Source organism: Botrytis cinerea, chromosome 10, assembly GCF_000143535.2.
Source record: "Botrytis cinerea B05.10 chromosome 10, complete sequence".
In the NCBI taxonomy this organism is placed as follows: domain Eukaryota; kingdom Fungi; phylum Ascomycota; class Leotiomycetes; order Helotiales; family Sclerotiniaceae; genus Botrytis; species Botrytis cinerea.
The window spans coordinates 1071002-1086432 of record NC_037319.1 but is presented as its reverse complement, the minus strand read 5'-3'; the positions used below and the strand labels follow the sequence as shown (position 1 = coordinate 1086432).

The following is a 15431-nucleotide window of genomic DNA, read 5'->3' as shown; positions in this document are numbered from 1 at the left end:
GATGGCCTACACTGTGTGTTATTGCTTAAGAAGCCAGAGCCAAGACTGCGAAACTAAGAAGATGTAGTGCCCAGGTGCTAGTGCAGGGAAGGTTACAAAATCCATATGTCACATGATCCCTATCCTGACAGTATCTATCAAATCCCGCCTTTGAGATGCATGTCAACTTAATTATACATCTTTCTTCTGTGAGATATCATGATATGAAGCCAGTATTTTGATTCTTGACTTCTAAGATCAACCAAATTGTCCTCAGGTCTGAAGTGTGCTTCTTTCAAGCCTTCTTTCTGGTCTTGTACGCAACACACTTCATCTTATCTACACCCCCAATCTCTCAACTTCAAGATCAACAACATCAGAGTATTAATTACTCTCTTGATGAGCTATCGATCCTTCTAACCGCAAAATAAAAATATTCGTCTCGAAATTTCCAACTTCATCAACCATGAACAATATGGAGCCATCTAGGTTGCTCCTTGCAAAGGCCGACTGCGGCAATGCTGAAGAAAGAATCGAATTCGAGGCCATCCTCGCAAATCACATGAGATTAAATCTAGATCTCTTTGATCTTGGTGAAGAAGGCCTCAAAAAGACAATCCAAGGAAAGCTCATAGTTGCTAAGAAGTTTTCAAATGACCAGTTGGACCTCGCAGTTTCTGTAAGTCGGAACTAAAACCATACCTAATAAGATTGTATTAGTTAATGAAATATCGCAGTGTATCAAAAAGAGTTTTGCCAAAAGGTATCTTAATATTTCTAAACAGAATTAGGAAGTATTGCAAGATGCCATTAGGGGGTCTTTCGACGAACAGAAATTCATAGCAGACGAGGAGGGGCTCGCTTCTGCCAGACGAGCAGAAGTTTCGTCGGAGCTTAAAGTAAGATAGTCCTACAGCTTCATATTTGAATCATCGAAAATTAATCGTTTCATAGGTACTGGAGAACAAGATACGCGAGGTCGTCGGTTTTTAAGCCGCGACGGAAATGGAAAAAGAAAACGACTATCTCAAAGAAAGAATTGAACTACTCGAACCCATTGTATCTCATAGCCTAGGCGTACGTCGAGGCTTCGTCGAGACTGGCAAGATGAAGTATGCTGAAGGGAAATGGGTTCACATCGAGTATAGAGGCTCGCCAGACAAAGACATTATAAGCCAACGTAATATCGCTTGTCACTATGGTGATATCGATGTGGACTTTCCACATTGGAAGCTATCAGATTGGGGCAAGCATACATTAGTTAGGAGAATCTCGAAAGCTACTATGGTGTCTCGCCTTCGGAATATGGATCACTTTTTAACACTTTGGAGGATCTCTCTTGGATGTATAGTTTACGGGCAACTATGCTCAGGTGCTTCTATCACACTGAGCATACTTACGGTAAGAAGATGGAAAAGATGTTTGATCAAAACTTTGCAGAATGCATGGAAATTTACACCGCTCTAGCTCAATACTGGCTTGAGAAAGGTAGAGATAGCTACTTGAGCAGAGTTAGGAGGTTCGACAATCTCGAGATTGAACCTGGCTGGACGCAGAGTTCATGGTGTCTTGAATTCACGGAATCAGCTGTCGAGGAAACAATCAAAAAGAAGAACAGATGTTCGAGGACTTACGTCTATTCAGATCATTGCAGTCACGCAGACAGACTTCTGAAAGGAAATTTTTAGACAAAAACACCGCAGTTGTCGCTGCATACCTGGAGAGCGCATGAATAATCAATCACTCAGACTTCCCAAGCTCTTGCAAATACTTTATCGCTGTACTCATCTCTTGCATGGCTTGCTAGGCCTAGGGAGAGATCAAAGAGCTTCATGGAAGTTGTGGCATTGGAGGATACTGAAGGAATCTGTCAACAATAGAGTAACAGATGTCAGTGTACCATGCATGCATAATCAAAAAGTGATCATCCAAAATTTCTCACATATATGTCGCTCACCTGAACATCTTGCATCGTTTAGATTAGCTACTTTGATAGGAATCTATTGGTAGTAGTGTGATTTAGGCATTGCAAAAGTGGACAGAGATGGCACTTTCCCCCTCGGGACATTCATACCTTGCTAGGCCTGGGTTGATACATCATGATAAGAGAGAGGAACTACTTGACTTATATGTAGCTAAGGATCACCAGGAACAAGCTAATGGCCAAAAAGATACATATCATTCCAACAAATATTCAAATGCGCAAGTCTTTCGTATCGCATCAGAACACTAAGCAGATTATGTATGATTCTAATTGACTATCAGATTTAAATGCAGTTAATTCATCAAAATAATATCACATGATTAAAACTCATTCATCGCTAGGGGAGGGGGGTGTGTGTACTTTCTTCCTCCAACCATTCAATAGGTTTTAGACTCTCCAGACAGGTCTCACACTCTATCTCATCACAAGTAATGTAACCATCAATGTCTGACCAAGGCATGCACAGATATCTACTCAAAGAGGTATGTTACATATTGCTTATCCTGCATCTACCATATCGAGCTTCCATTGGAGGAGCCGAATTCTTGCAGCTTCATTTTTACATGGCCCCCCGGTTCACCCGCGCATCACCTTCCTTCCCCGCCTTTGAAATGCCGGATACTCCAGATACGGATTCGCACCGTTGATCGGGACTTACATGGTGCCACTGAATCCGCAGAGAACGTTGTAGCTGAATATGTGTCTGCTGTGCAACAATACACATGTACAAAACAAATCTAGACTATTCCCCCGATGAAATTTCTGTATCTCGATAATTTTCACAATTCGTCTTCGGATCCCATCTCACAACACTATCCCTTGAACGCCAATCAAATCATGACTGCAAGTACAGAAACCTCAGAAAATATCTCTATCTCTCCCAATTCAGAAATCCACGACGAAAAACCAGCAGTAGCTGAACTCGAAAACCCAAGCACCACTCCCCCAGATGAAGAAGTCCAGGTGTCAAAAGAACTAGATCGTCTGATTAGCAAGAAATTCGATAAACATATCGTTCCTTGGCTCTTCGGACTATGGCTCTTGGCTTTCATCGACCGTTCCAACATTGGCAATGCAAAGATCGATGGATTAGCTGCCGATTTGGGGATTTTGACAGGAACAAAATTTAATATCGCTCTCGCTATCTTCTACGTTCCTTATATATGCGTTGATAGTATGTAAATCTCCCATCAATCATTAACAAATCACCCTAACCGTAACGCAGTCCCCTCAAACTGGCTCGTCAAGCGCATAGGCGCAGGCTACTACCTCCCCGCCCTAATCATAGGCTGGGGACTCATAAGTCTCTGCGTCGGGTTTGTCAAGACCTGGAAATCTCTGCTCATCGCGCGATTTTTTCTTGGTCTCATGGAAGGCGGCCTCCTGGGCGGCATAATCATTTATCTAGCCATGTTCTATCGTCGTCACCAACTCATGCGACGCATTGGTCTCTTCTACTGCGCTGCCCCTCTATCCGGTGCATTTGGAGGTCTTCTCGCTACGGGTCTCTCGGAGATTAAAACAAAGGGGTATAACGGATGGCCTTTCATATTTTTCGTCGAAGGCGGAATCACACTTCTCTTCGGCATTGTGACGATTTTTTTCCTGCCCCATACACCTTCGCATTCTAAATTCCTCACAGAAGAAGAACGCTATCTCGCGATCCATCGCATGAAACTTGATTACCGCGGTGCGTCTCCCGTGGCCAATATAGATAATGAGAAATTCAGCTGGCACTGGGTGAAGCTCGCCGTCTTTAACTGGAATACGTGGTTACTTTCTTTAAATTTCTTTGCGGTGATCACGCCCATCTATTCTTTCTCACTCTTCTTACCCACTATCATCACTGCGTTGGGGTATACGAGGATAAATGGTAATTTACCTCCTTCACTTCATCTTCACTCCTAACAACACTCTCAAATGAACTAACCCCCTTTCCTCCAGCAAACCTCCTAACCGTCCCCCCAAATATAACCGCGTTTTTCAGTGTAATCATCGTCACCTCCCTCTCAGATCACTTCAAACGTCGCGGACTCTTGATGCTCATCTGCGCTAGCATCGCTATCATCGGTTACGTGATGCTCATCGCAACCTCAAGACCTCACATCCAATACGGCGGAACATTTCTCGTAGCCGCGGGAAGTTTTGCCTGTCCACCTGTTGTTATGGGTGTGTACTTTTCTTTCTTCTTTCTTCTTTTCCTCCCCTCCTCACTCTCTTCCCCTCACCCACCCAAAGGAAAAAGAAACATAGGAAAAAGAACCTCAAGACCACAAACCCAAACTAACAGCCCTCCCTCCCATTCCCAGGCTGGCTAGCAAACAACACCGCACCACACTACGTACGGGCCTCCGCTTCGGGTCTTCAAATCGGCCTCGCCAACATCGCCGCCTTCATCGCAACATTCACCTACATTGCCGCCGACTCCCCTCGCTACATCACCGGCCACGCCATCAATCTCGGTATGTTGGGTTTGTGTTTGGTCGTGACGAGTATCACGATGGTGTATTGTAAGTGGGAGAATGGGAAGCGGGAACGAGGGGAGAGGGATGGGAGGTTGTTGGAGGGGAATACCGAGATGTTGGGGCATAGACATCCTGAGTTTAGGTATACCGTTTGAGTTGTATGATTGGTGGGTAGGTTTATTGTAGATTATAGGAGATGATTGGTAACTGCTTTGATAGTTAGTCAGAAGGAAGTAAATATATTGAAATGAGATCGCAGTAAAGGTACCAATGAGAAATATGAAACCATAGCAGCTCAAGTCTAAAAGAAATGAAGTTACTTCAATAGATATTATGCTTCGCTACCTAACACCAACTACTAATACCTAGCGATAACAAATGAAAATTAGAAGGATTAAAATAAAGGGCGAGAATGTTGGATTCCCCCGAGAAGAAGTATTCGAAAGTTCCCTCCTAAAATCATGTCCAAAGACCTCCCACCATTCTTCCAAACCAAAGGAAACTCAATCCACCCCACTCATCGCACCCAAAAAAAGGCCAAAAAGAAGAACAAAAAAGAGATCCTCCCATATCCCATCCATCAAACTCCAATCATCCCAACACATTATCGCCGGCTCTCGATTGCTCAAATACCAGTTGATCATCCATCAAGCTCTAGAAAACTTCTATTCGCTTCTATACCGTATCGTGTATGTAATCGTAATCGTTACTTTGAAAGAAAAGAAGGAAGAGAATTTAAGAAGTCGGGGGATCGCAAATCCAACTTTGGACACCTTTGTCGTAGTAGCCTTTCAATTCTGCGATACCATTGGAATCGATGACGGCATAGTCACCAACACACTATTGTATCTTGGTCAGTATTCGTTTTCGAATTCAGATAAATGATGGTCAGTGAATGTTTCGGTGGAATGGGATCCTTACGTTCTTTTGGGTATAGATCCAACAACCGGGTGTGTTGGCAACGTTAATGTTCATTGATTCGGTATTCTTGTTGAAGAGATCCGGCATGTTATTGCAGACGCCGGGAGTGGAGTAACCGTTGTAAAGAAATCCTTCATAGTTCCAGTCGGTGTAGCCTTGGAGAAGAAGTCTGGCAAATTTGTTAGCTTCTTTGATTGCTTCGAATCGCTACGATGTGAATAGGAGTTCAAGTGAGTGAAGAAAGAAGAAATCCATACACAGATTTTCCATCTGGTGAAGCAAGATTGCAGCTGCACTCATAAACACCTGGCCAAGAAGCTGGGTTTTGCCAAACACAACCTGCGGAGTTGGAGCAGAATGAATCAGTTGCCTTTAGGACGCCAGCGAAGACTGTAGAAGATAAGGCAAGGGTTGCCAAAATGGCAGAAGTAGCTTGTGTGAAATGCATAGTGATTTATGGACGTTGGTGGGTTGGAATTATTGGTTTCTTTGAAGAGTTGTTCGAGATTTGGATTGTTGCTTATTGAATGGGATGTTTATCAAGTGAAGACTGGACGATGTTGTTGCGATGAGGAAAGAATATTTGATCGCTCCTTCCTCTCCTTATATACCTATTTCTCTATCACCTCACCATTTCACAACTGCCTCACCTATACTCCAAGATTAAAAACGCTCAGCAATACTGCACGATGCTGCTGAGTTCAGCCAGAAGTGATCTCTTGGCCGGAATTCCCGCCTTCCGGACAGGGAAATACCTCATCGTCGATGATCTTTCAGATCTTCGATTCGAGGCCTTCAACGTAATCGTATTGAGCATGTAGAGGGATATCCAAGAAATCAAAATACGAGATAGAACAAGTGATACTACACCGAGGTAATGAACATTACACAGAATGTTTCCTCATTGGTGGCTTCTGTGCATACAAGTGCTCATTGCTCCGGTCAATGAGGTTTGATTCCAGCCTTACCTAAATTATGTTCTAGCTTGAACGTCACGTTGTTCCATTTGGTGTGACAAATTTGTAAATAGCGTCAAAGATACAAAAGGAAATATGATGATGATTAGATCGACGTATCATCTGCACTGTTTCATCAATTGGTCATGTATCACGCAGAAACCAAATCCGATCGTCTTTGATCTTGACAGGATAGTGTGCGTTACCAACATGGGAGGAAATCTAACGTGCTGTATCCTTAGAGTCTTAGATTTTACAACGACACTAGGTGTTTGAAATGCGCCAGCAACGTGGTAGATTCAAGTGTACTAAATTAACAAAGTAACTCGAGCGGTCGAAAAATGTTCTATAAGTATGTATGTAGATATGTAACGACATACTAGACTTCGGTGAAAACCGAAGAGGCTGAAGCGAGAATTGGAGATGTGATGAGGATATGTCACGATTTGAAGTCGTTGGGACACTTACACAATCGCCGTTGCTAGCATGGCAATAACAGGAATCAACCGAAGGTGCCGGGGGCTACAACCGAACAATTTAATTATGTTCCACTACATTCCCAACGAATAAATTGGCGGCTGGATGACTATTATTCCATAATCCCTAAAGCAGAGAGTCTTCTGATGATTCAAAATTCCTTGCAATGATACATGTATCGTACCAAGATAAAAATTGAATCGAAAAGCCATGAGATCTGTAAAGTTCCGTAGTGACTCATATATTCTTGATTTCGTAATGTACAAACTTTTGTATTTAGTGAAAGAATTGGAGAGATTGCTCAAACCTCAATACATACGTCTTATTTGAAGTCGAATTTTTCATGGACTTAGTCTCGAGATGTTGACAAACACAAAATGTCCACTCACAAAATAGCAGGGTTTCTGGGGCTGCTAGAAATCAAATATGGCTCAAATATTGTTGCTGGTCCGGGTTGTAGGCAACGTGGTTCAAGATGCCCTACATAGTGTTAAGTCTAATACAATGATATTAAAAATTGCGGAAACATACCTCTTGATTATCATGTTACGAATAAACAGGAGATAGAATCAGCCTTGGTGATAGAATTGATATCCACCATTCAATCGATCTCGGACATTATTCTTCGCCAAAAGGATGGTTGAACTTCAGCAACCCATTCAAGCCTCCAACCCAACCGTCGTCATCTTTCATGCCACTTTTGGCCCCTCTCATAACACAAGGAACGCCCCCACCCCACTCGCTGCTGCCTTTTACCATTTCCTCGCCTTGAACTCTTACCTCCATACCGACGCCAACTCCAATACTTCTTCTTTGTCCATCAATACTAACTTCCAATTCCCTTCCTCTATTCTTATCACTTAATCGAAGTTTGATTGGTGTATTGGCAGGTACAACAAGAGGTCTAAATGAAAGACTTCTTGGACAGATCGGCGTCAAAAGGAGGCTGCTGACGAGGGGGTGAATGATACTGCCACCAGAACTCAAACTATATGCCGTACTTCCTGTTGGTGTGGAGATGATCATACCATCTGCAACAGCCTCAGTCAAAAATTGATTATTGACAAAAACTTCAATAATGGCTAAATGTGCTTCTTTCCCCCGATGAATAATAACTTCATTCATGGCATGCACATCGCCTGCTGCACTCTCGTGAGCGCTTTTTCCATTAGCGTCAAAGACCTCTACCTTCAATCTATTTCTGAGAAGCACTTTGGAACTCCTTGTTGATCCCATGGACTTGCCTCTCATGCTCGACCAGCCAGACAGATCGTCAATCTTGTCTGAAGTAGATGTTTGGATGTGAGGATGCATCTCATCTTGAAAGAGGTGAGATCCAGCAGCAGCACCCGACATGTAGACTTCTCGAAAGGCTCGTTTATATTCAGCAAACTTCCACTCGCCCAAGAACCCTAGAGTACCCATACTAAAGGAAAGAATTGGAGGAACATGACGAGTAGTGCTGAAAAGAGAAGATGCATGTAAAATTGTTCCATCTCCACCGAGTGTTGTTACCATATCAACTTTAGATGGGAAGAGGGATGGAAGGTCAGCACTGTAGATTGGAAATGGCAAAGAATGGTGTATACTCTCGGCCACCTTTCGCTCGAATATGAGAGATGTGTTGTTGTAGTTTGAGTGTATATGTCTGGCACCCAGTCAGCTGAGCATGGATTCTAGATGGAAATAAGCTTTACGAACTTGACATATTCAAGGAGAGCCTCAGCAACGGTTGGGGAACGATCCTTCTTTATGATTAAAAGGTTTCGAGGTGGCGAGGGCCATTGTAAAGAAAGGAGATCGCTCTCTTGTGACCCTGTGAATTTGCACGTGAATATTTGCATTAAGGTACAAGAACGCGTTTGGGAACTTACGATGATATCGAGGAACGATCTTATCCGGCAAACTTGTGACATCTAAGATTTCTGGTCGTGGTGTTGTGTTGCTAAAAGATCTAATCTGCATGGAGCGAAACCTGGGCAACACCCTCGGAAACATGCTGACTTTTTGAAATGGCAAGAGCACAATGATTGATTGCAATCGAGTTTCATGCGTGAGCAGATAGCTGTCTATCTCTCCCCTCTCATTGGAAGAAGACGGCCATATTGTTTTGGTTCTTATTGACTTTGATGACAATTCTCACGACGGTGATTCGAAGAAAGGCCAGAGAACTTCCCTGCCTTGTCCATAGGTTACCGACGCCTTTCTTATCCAAACAAACCTCAGCACTCCAAAAAACCAAGGAATGGTCTGTGCATACGATTCCACCATGTCCGGTTACGTCCAAGGATCGAGCAAGGCTCGATCTAGCAAGGCTTGGGCAAGGCTTGGGCAAGGCTCTAGTTTTTATTTACCATAGCTTACTTCACTTGAACCTTCACTCGCATCACACTTCACTCACATGCTATTTGCTTGCTTCACTAGGCACATCTACTGATCCCGCACCTCACTGCTCGACAACCGCCAAAATATACCATTTCTCGCACACAATCAAAAATACTCCAACATGAAGGGGCTTGAATGAGATTTCCCAATATTCACTCCAAATACATCTTCGTATATACTTTTTCTTCCCTTTCTTCCGTTCTTTTGCCTTTCAAGCTTCCCGCAAGTTCCAACAATTGCCTGCAGAGTACCTAATCCACCCCACCAAAGCAAACTACCATAGCTGCCAGTAGTACGAAATAGCCTTCCCGCCTTCCCGAGCACACGACAAATCTGCCTAGTCTAATCCTTTCTGAAGAGAGCCTCACTGTGCATATTTAATCCTTAGACCTTGCCTTTCGTCTCTGTCAACATATTCAAAAGAAAAATCGGGTGTTTTCATTCATCAAATAATCATGGCCGACCAAAACCTAAAGCAAAGGAACAAGCCAACAACCATGCCGGCGCCTGTACCGGATTTTGGGGGAGGAACGAAGGAAAAAGCTTTGGAAGAAGGAGGCCATCCGTCTGGTGAGGTCAAGCATGGATCGGTCGCTCAAATTGGCAGACTGTTAAGTTTTGCGACTTATTTCTGGGCTTGTTGTTCTACGTAAGTTACGCTGGATGAGATTCGAGATACTTTACTAAACCCATACAAGGATTCAAGCTACGCAACTTATCGGCGTACCTTTATATTGGATAAATCGAAATATTTATTATGCGTGGATGGCACTGACGAAACAATCATTTGGACTTCTAATCACGACAATGACCCAATGGTGGAGTCCAACAGTGGTTAGGATAAGTGGCGATGCCTCAGTAGCAGGGCAATTGCGAAAAACCGCGGATGGAAGAGCAGAATGCGATTTCCCGGAAAGATTAATTATGATTGCGAATCATCAGGTATGTGCAAGCTTAGAGAGCGTCAAATTTATCGTACTAAATGTTTGATAGCTATACACAGATTGGCTTTACCTCTGGTGGGTGGCTTATACCAATCAACCTCAGACACATGGTTATATTTATATTATTGCAAAAGACTCTTTAAAATGGGTTCCGATTATTGGATGGGGAATGCAGTTCTTTAATTTTATTTTCATGTCAAGGAAAATGGAAAAAGACCGACCAGTAATGGCCCATCGATTCAAACAACTTCAAGAGAAACGCCCGGGAGCTTCGGAACTCGATCCTATGTGGCTCCTATTGTTCCCCGAGGGCACAAATGCAAGTGATAATCGGAGGGAGGCGAGTGCAAAATGGGCGGCTAAAATAGGCGTCAAGGATATGGAGCATACTCTTCTTCCAAGAAGTACTGGTTCATTTTTCTGTTTGAATGAATTAAAAAAGACTGTGGATTATGTATATGATTGTACAATGGCCTATGAAGGCGTTCCGTAAGTATAAATTCTTTACAATAACCGATGTATTCTAATAATTTCTAGGAGAGGAAAGTTCGGCCAGGATTACTTTACTTTGACCTCTTCATATATTGAGGGGCGACCACCAAAATCTGTAAATCTTTTCTGGCGTCGATTCAAAATTGCTGATATACCTCTGGATAATGCTGAAAAATTCGAAGTATGGTTACGAGAGAGATGGTATGAGAAGGATGCTTTGATGGAGCAATATATGACTACTGGTCGATTCCCCGCCAACGTGGCTTCAGAAAAAGGAACCGTGGAAGACTTTATTGAAACAGAAGTTAGACCAAAACATTGGTGGGAAGTTTTTGATATCTTTACTGTTTTGGCAACCACAGGATTTATCGCCAATTTACTTGCCAAGGTTTGGAATGTAGTCTTTTATGGTATCTCCAGGAGATGAAGTTCACGTATGTACCGGGTATTTAGAGATAGGAAATTTTGGTCTAAATAGGATTTGGGGTTATGACTAAAGGTATGAATGTATATGGATGGACAGTATAGCATGGATTATTAATGACTCATGGGGTGAGTGGTGTTTTTTAAGGACAGGGTGGGCGGGATAGGCATTTTTCATATCAGATATTATCATCTCTACTTTTATGCGAAATACCCAGATGGATGAATGGATTAGTAGGTTAGGTTACGCTAGGCTGTGAATATAAGAGGGAGGGATGGATGGATGGGTGAATTATTCATAGTCTTACAAACAGCGAGAATATATCTCTTAAGATTTGATTTAATGGATATACTCTTTAAGAGTTTCCTTTAGACTGGTTTGTGTTGGAACCGGTATTCTTATGTTATACTATTTCTGATTTATCTAGGATAGGTTAGATATTGATATCTGATATGTTTGCTATGTTTGCTATGCATGCTACTAGGTAGATGGGTAATTTCAAATTTTACAATTCATACTTCATACTCTACGTATAATAAATATTATTACATATCTATATCTAGGTAGTCCGAGTTGATAATTACTCCCCTTTTTTTCTCTTTTCTTCTCCTTTCTTATTACTCGGTTAAGGCTGAGGTTAAGATTAGTTGATCGATGGATTGGATGTTGTATTTTTACTTCTTGAGTAGGTGGAGGTGGGTATGGAGGTGGGTATAGGTATGAGTATGAGTACATATCTCTTGTTTAATGTTTGTTTAATGCTTTTTGTGTATTCTAGTTTCTGGCGTCTAATGGTCGTGAGTGAGTGAATGGGCTGAAGAAGGTGCGAGTGAAATCGTGTGAAGGTTGTGTTTAGCTTTTTGTGATATTTGTTTTTGATTCTATTTTGATTTTATGTACGTCTTCATCTCTACTCGCTAATCTGACTAGACAGGTAGACAAATAGGTAGATGAATAGCAATATATAATATACACTATTTATTGACTTTCCCCCTTTTCTCCTTTCCTCGTTTCTGCCTCCCCTTTTACGACCTAAGGTTCCCCTCATCTTTCTACTCGCTTAGCTGTTCACTTACTTACTCAATTGGTCTGGTTAAAACTTAAAACTTGTGCGGAAGATGAAATGAAATCAAATCAAATCAAATCATATGTACGAGTACGTGTTCGAGCATACACGTCTATCTATCCATCTATCCATCCATCCATCCATCCTCCCTATATTAATCAGCAAATGTAAATGAAAAACTCAAAAGCTGATCCTAATATACCTATTTGAAAGATCCTTAGGCTAGAAGCTAAATATCTGACTATTTGGATGTTTGGTCTTTTACTGGGCTGCCGGTGGGTAATGATAGAGTAGGTGATGTGTACATTATTCTGTGGTATTTTAATTTTGATATTTCACAGCTTCGGGGAGAGAGCGTAGGTGTGTGAGGGGGACGGAGGGGAATCTATCTCTTCTGGATCTTTGATTTACCTAGGAAGGAGATATGATTGATGGGTAGATGGATATTCAGTTGAATGAAACTGAACTGAATTAAAAGATACTACTGTTCGTCCTGGTTGTCTTGTTTTCTTCTATCCTGTTATATCTCATTCTATATACATCTCATTCTTGAGATATAAAATAAAATAAAATAAAATAAAATAAATGTGACGATCGAATGAGAGGACATGTATATAGATGTAGAGATTAAATGAAAGGATATGAATACACACACACACACACACAGAGAGAGAGAGAGAGAGAGAGAGAGAGAGAGAGAGAGAGAAACAAAACATTCATACATCCGCACCCAAACTCGCGTTCCCTTCCCTTTCCCCTTCCCCCTTCTCCTCGACTTCAATTTCAAACTTACAATAATCAGAGAGCGTCCAAACATCCACATATCCAAGAGTTCATACATCCACATACCCACTCACAATCACACTCACACATCCACCCACCCGGACGATGAATAAATAAATAAATAAATAGATAAATCCTATCTGTAACTTACATCACACTAAAAACAATACAACGAAATGAAACAGAATGAAGTAAACGAAGCAATACAAAACGAAATCAACAAAGATAAAGGAGAAAAACACAAAGAATACTACATACAGCAGCAAGAGAGAAAAGACAAGAAAGATAAGTTGGCCATTATAAAGTAAAGTAAAGCAACAGAATAAAATCATTGTTCCTAGATACACAATATATCAACATTCCCTTTTCAATATCGGAGTATTTGTATATTCAATTCGTGGGTATCTAATTTATGTATATGTGTATAGTGTTGAAGGAATAACGAGAAAGTTTCCGTGAAGAGGAGAGATAGATATATAGGTCAACATTCAATGGATCAGATCCACGCATCTCATGAAGATCAAAGCATTAAACCTGCCCGACCTTGGATTCACTTAAAATCCAATCGTTATATCCCAACGCCCCAATTCCCAAACTCCAAACCAGCGTTGTAGTCAGAGACAAATCCATGTTTAAACAGGTAATCCTCTTGCCCTCCTCTCATCTTCCACCTTCTTAGCTTCCACTCTCGCCAAGAAAGCTTGTCTCTCTCCATATGCGCCCTTCTTCTTTCCAGCTGCATCCAACTCATCCTTATAACCCTCTTTATCCACAAACCCAGCCCAATCCATCGCACTCTTCTCTACCGTATTTAATTTCTTCGCCTCCTTACCCGTCGCACCCACACTATTCGACAAATTCCTCGCTACTGCCGCTTGTCCAAAATACAGATCCGTTCTCTGCGGCATGAGGCTTTCCACCGCAGGTTCAAAGATCGAGCGGCGAGCTTTCTTGAGACCGCGTTTGGGTTTAACGAAGAGCTCTGTTTCTTTTCCAGCTTCTCCTTCCTTCGCAGCAGATTCTTGAGATGCGAGAAAGAGTTTTGCTTCTGCGGAATCTTTGGGGACGAGTTTTTGTTCCGTGACGACTTTCCCGGCGAAATTATAGGTACGTTTGATCATAACCATTGAATCAGGTCCATCGTTGAAATTGTTGCGTTCCCTGGTTCCTCGATGGAGTTCTGGAGACTTCCTCCCAGTCTTTGGACTTGTAGATGTGTTTGTGGCCTGTGAGGAGGGTTTAGGTTCGGAGCTGCTGGATGGGATGGGGTTTCCAGATATCATAGTTGCCCACAAGGCGTCTACATCTACTGTTGCAGCTTTTGTATCTGCAAGAGGTTTTTTCTCAACTTTCCTATAGATACTCATCAGTAAGAAGATTTGCAAATGACGATTGATAATCATACTCTTGAGCGCGCATACTCCTCGTCTTAACTAGACCTCCTTCACCACCCTCATCTTCCTCTTCCTTCCCACCCTTCCTGCTCTTCTTCTTCCGCTTCTTCAAGCCTTTCTCGATAATAGCTTCATCACCCGAGTTTTCAAACCCCGCATCTTCCGCTTCCTCATCATTGCCTCTCTTTCTTTTCGTAGTCTTTTTCTTGGCTTTATTTGTCACAGCTGTAGAATCCTCATCTTCAGCTTCTGACTCTGAAGATTCTTCTTGTGCTGGAGCAGTATCTGGTGCGAAATCCTCATCTTCTGATGATGCGTATTCTTCATCTGATGGTATAAGTTCTGGTGGCATATTGAATCTGGTTTATCTGTGAGATTGTAGTGCAGTTAAGTTTGCATCGAGGTTGACGCGACAGGATTCGCAAGGCTGAGAATTCACATGTTGAAACCAGCGAACCTTGCGCTCACTCGTCTAGCACGTATGGGGTGTGCATGTAGTGACGACTATCAACTGTCACGTGAAAACGCAACCTCGCCCAGCTTAATTCTACCAAGATCACAGCGTGGGAAGCATATTACCACCCCCCAAACAAGTTAGATATTGCAAAGTTTGAACTGCTCACTCACTGCTGTGCCGCAGAAGAATAGAGAAAGCATTTCATGCAATTACAATAACTCCATTCTGTTGAAGTCTCAGATATGCAATGCATGTAAGCGCGAACAGGTTCGGAGCCCCTCACCTTACATGCCATCGTCTGCACCCAAAACCCAAAAGAGTCCAGTGCCAACGTTAAACGGCCAGCATTCCGAGCATGCTCCCTTTGCCCCTATTCCAGGGTTCGATTGATGGGGTAACCGGCTCTTCTTTACACTGCACTCTGCTATCTACGTACTGCTCACACTCCGGACAGGGTGGAGAGAAAGCTCCCGTGAATTGGAATTAGATTTCGCTATCCTGTCTGTCTTGGGCCCGACAGACGGATAGATTGAAGATAGATTGAAGATAGATTGATCTCTGGATTTTCAATTAGGATCCGCAAATGGAAATCACTCTCACTATCAAACAATATATTGTTAATATCGTCATAGCGTGTATCCACTCAATATTAATTATTGACATGACAGTAAACAGACGCACAGGATGTCAGCCATCACATCAGG

General features: G+C 42.3%; 6 protein-coding genes across 6 annotated transcripts; 3 read left to right on the top strand and 3 right to left on the bottom strand.

Moving 5' to 3' along the window:
• Positions 1–188: 188 nt before the first annotated feature.
• BCIN_10g02910 (hypothetical protein) lies at positions 189–1775 on the top strand. Its single transcript, XM_024695527.1, has 3 exons — positions 189–658; positions 771–878; positions 934–1775. Exons 1-3 carry the CDS (start codon positions 446–448, stop codon positions 970–972), a joined length of 360 nt encoding a protein of 119 aa, XP_024551321.1. The 5' UTR covers positions 189–445; the 3' UTR covers positions 973–1775.
• A 571-nt stretch (positions 1776–2346) lies between these two features.
• On the top strand, positions 2347–4716 carry BCIN_10g02900 (hypothetical protein). Its single transcript, XM_024695526.1, has 4 exons — positions 2347–3137; positions 3189–3836; positions 3908–4132; positions 4273–4716. Exons 1-4 carry the CDS (start codon positions 2801–2803, stop codon positions 4581–4583), a joined length of 1521 nt encoding a protein of 506 aa, XP_024551320.1. The 5' UTR covers positions 2347–2800; the 3' UTR covers positions 4584–4716.
• Positions 4717–4739: 23 nt separating this feature from the next.
• Positions 4740–6293, bottom strand: BCIN_10g02890 (hypothetical protein). The gene is made up of 3 exons (XM_001556894.2): positions 5607–6293; positions 5350–5518; positions 4740–5268 (listed from the first exon to the last, which is right to left on the bottom strand). Exons 1-3 carry the CDS (start codon positions 5795–5797, stop codon positions 5164–5166), a joined length of 465 nt encoding a protein of 154 aa, XP_001556944.1. The 5' UTR covers positions 5798–6293; the 3' UTR covers positions 4740–5163.
• Positions 6294–6434: 141 nt separating this feature from the next.
• Positions 6435–9022, bottom strand: Bcpos5. Its single transcript, XM_024695525.1, has 4 exons — positions 8657–9022; positions 8484–8598; positions 7314–8430; positions 6435–7262 (listed from the first exon to the last, which is right to left on the bottom strand). The coding sequence occupies exons 1-3, from the start codon at positions 8778–8780 to the stop codon at positions 7401–7403; spliced, it is 1269 nt and encodes a 422-aa protein (XP_024551319.1). The 5' UTR covers positions 8781–9022; the 3' UTR covers positions 6435–7262; positions 7314–7400.
• Positions 9023–9153: 131 nt separating this feature from the next.
• BCIN_10g02870 (hypothetical protein) lies at positions 9154–11577 on the top strand. Its single transcript, XM_001556897.2, has 4 exons — positions 9154–9816; positions 9866–10109; positions 10161–10600; positions 10649–11577. The coding sequence occupies exons 1-4, from the start codon at positions 9623–9625 to the stop codon at positions 11028–11030; spliced, it is 1260 nt and encodes a 419-aa protein (XP_001556947.1). The 5' UTR covers positions 9154–9622; the 3' UTR covers positions 11031–11577.
• Positions 11578–12702: 1125 nt separating this feature from the next.
• Positions 12703–15249, bottom strand: Bcswc5. The gene is made up of 2 exons (XM_001556898.2): positions 14282–15249; positions 12703–14229 (listed from the first exon to the last, which is right to left on the bottom strand). The coding sequence occupies exons 1-2, from the start codon at positions 14620–14622 to the stop codon at positions 13509–13511; spliced, it is 1062 nt and encodes a 353-aa protein (XP_001556948.1). The 5' UTR covers positions 14623–15249; the 3' UTR covers positions 12703–13508.
• Between the last annotated feature and the right edge of the window lie 182 nt (positions 15250–15431).

What these genes read in the sequence shown, in the direction of transcription:
- BCIN_10g02910 (XM_024695527.1), top strand. Translation starts at nt 446, where the DNA reads ATGAACAATATGGAGCCATCTAGGTTGCTCCTTGCAAAGGCCGACTGC. An exon ending in AGTTGGACCTCGCAGTTTCT is followed by an intron (nt 659 to 770) that starts GTAAGTCGGAAC and finishes AAACAGAATTAG; the next exon opens with GAAGTATTGCAAGATGCCAT. An exon ending in AAGTTTCGTCGGAGCTTAAA is followed by an intron (nt 879 to 933) that starts GTAAGATAGTCC and finishes ATCGTTTCATAG; the next exon opens with GTACTGGAGAACAAGATACG.
- BCIN_10g02900 (XM_024695526.1), top strand. Translation starts at nt 2,801, where the DNA reads ATGACTGCAAGTACAGAAACCTCAGAAAATATCTCTATCTCTCCCAAT. An exon ending in TCCTTATATATGCGTTGATA is followed by an intron (nt 3,138 to 3,188) that starts GTATGTAAATCT and finishes ACCGTAACGCAG; the next exon opens with TCCCCTCAAACTGGCTCGTC. An exon ending in GGGGTATACGAGGATAAATG is followed by an intron (nt 3,837 to 3,907) that starts GTAATTTACCTC and finishes CCTTTCCTCCAG; the next exon opens with CAAACCTCCTAACCGTCCCC.
- BCIN_10g02890 (XM_001556894.2), bottom strand. Translation starts at nt 5,797, where the DNA reads ATGCATTTCACACAAGCTACTTCTGCCATTTTGGCAACCCTTGCCTTA. An exon ending in TCACCAGATGGAAAATCTGT is followed by an intron (nt 5,519 to 5,606) that starts GTATGGATTTCT and finishes CAAATTTGCCAG; the next exon opens with ACTTCTTCTCCAAGGCTACA. An exon ending in GGATCTATACCCAAAAGAAC is followed by an intron (nt 5,269 to 5,349) that starts GTAAGGATCCCA and finishes AAGATACAATAG; the next exon opens with TGTGTTGGTGACTATGCCGT.
- Bcpos5 (XM_024695525.1), bottom strand. Translation starts at nt 8,780, where the DNA reads ATGTTTCCGAGGGTGTTGCCCAGGTTTCGCTCCATGCAGATTAGATCT. An exon ending in GATCGTTCCTCGATATCATC is followed by an intron (nt 8,599 to 8,656) that starts GTAAGTTCCCAA and finishes GCAAATTCACAG; the next exon opens with GGTCACAAGAGAGCGATCTC. An exon ending in GCTCTCCTTGAATATGTCAA is followed by an intron (nt 8,431 to 8,483) that starts GTTCGTAAAGCT and finishes ACTGGGTGCCAG; the next exon opens with ACATATACACTCAAACTACA.
- BCIN_10g02870 (XM_001556897.2), top strand. Translation starts at nt 9,623, where the DNA reads ATGGCCGACCAAAACCTAAAGCAAAGGAACAAGCCAACAACCATGCCG. An exon ending in TTCTGGGCTTGTTGTTCTAC is followed by an intron (nt 9,817 to 9,865) that starts GTAAGTTACGCT and finishes AACCCATACAAG; the next exon opens with GATTCAAGCTACGCAACTTA. An exon ending in ATGGCCTATGAAGGCGTTCC is followed by an intron (nt 10,601 to 10,648) that starts GTAAGTATAAAT and finishes AATAATTTCTAG; the next exon opens with GAGAGGAAAGTTCGGCCAGG.
- Bcswc5 (XM_001556898.2), bottom strand. Translation starts at nt 14,622, where the DNA reads ATGCCACCAGAACTTATACCATCAGATGAAGAATACGCATCATCAGAA. An exon ending in AGGAGTATGCGCGCTCAAGA is followed by an intron (nt 14,230 to 14,281) that starts GTATGATTATCA and finishes GAGTATCTATAG; the next exon opens with GAAAGTTGAGAAAAAACCTC.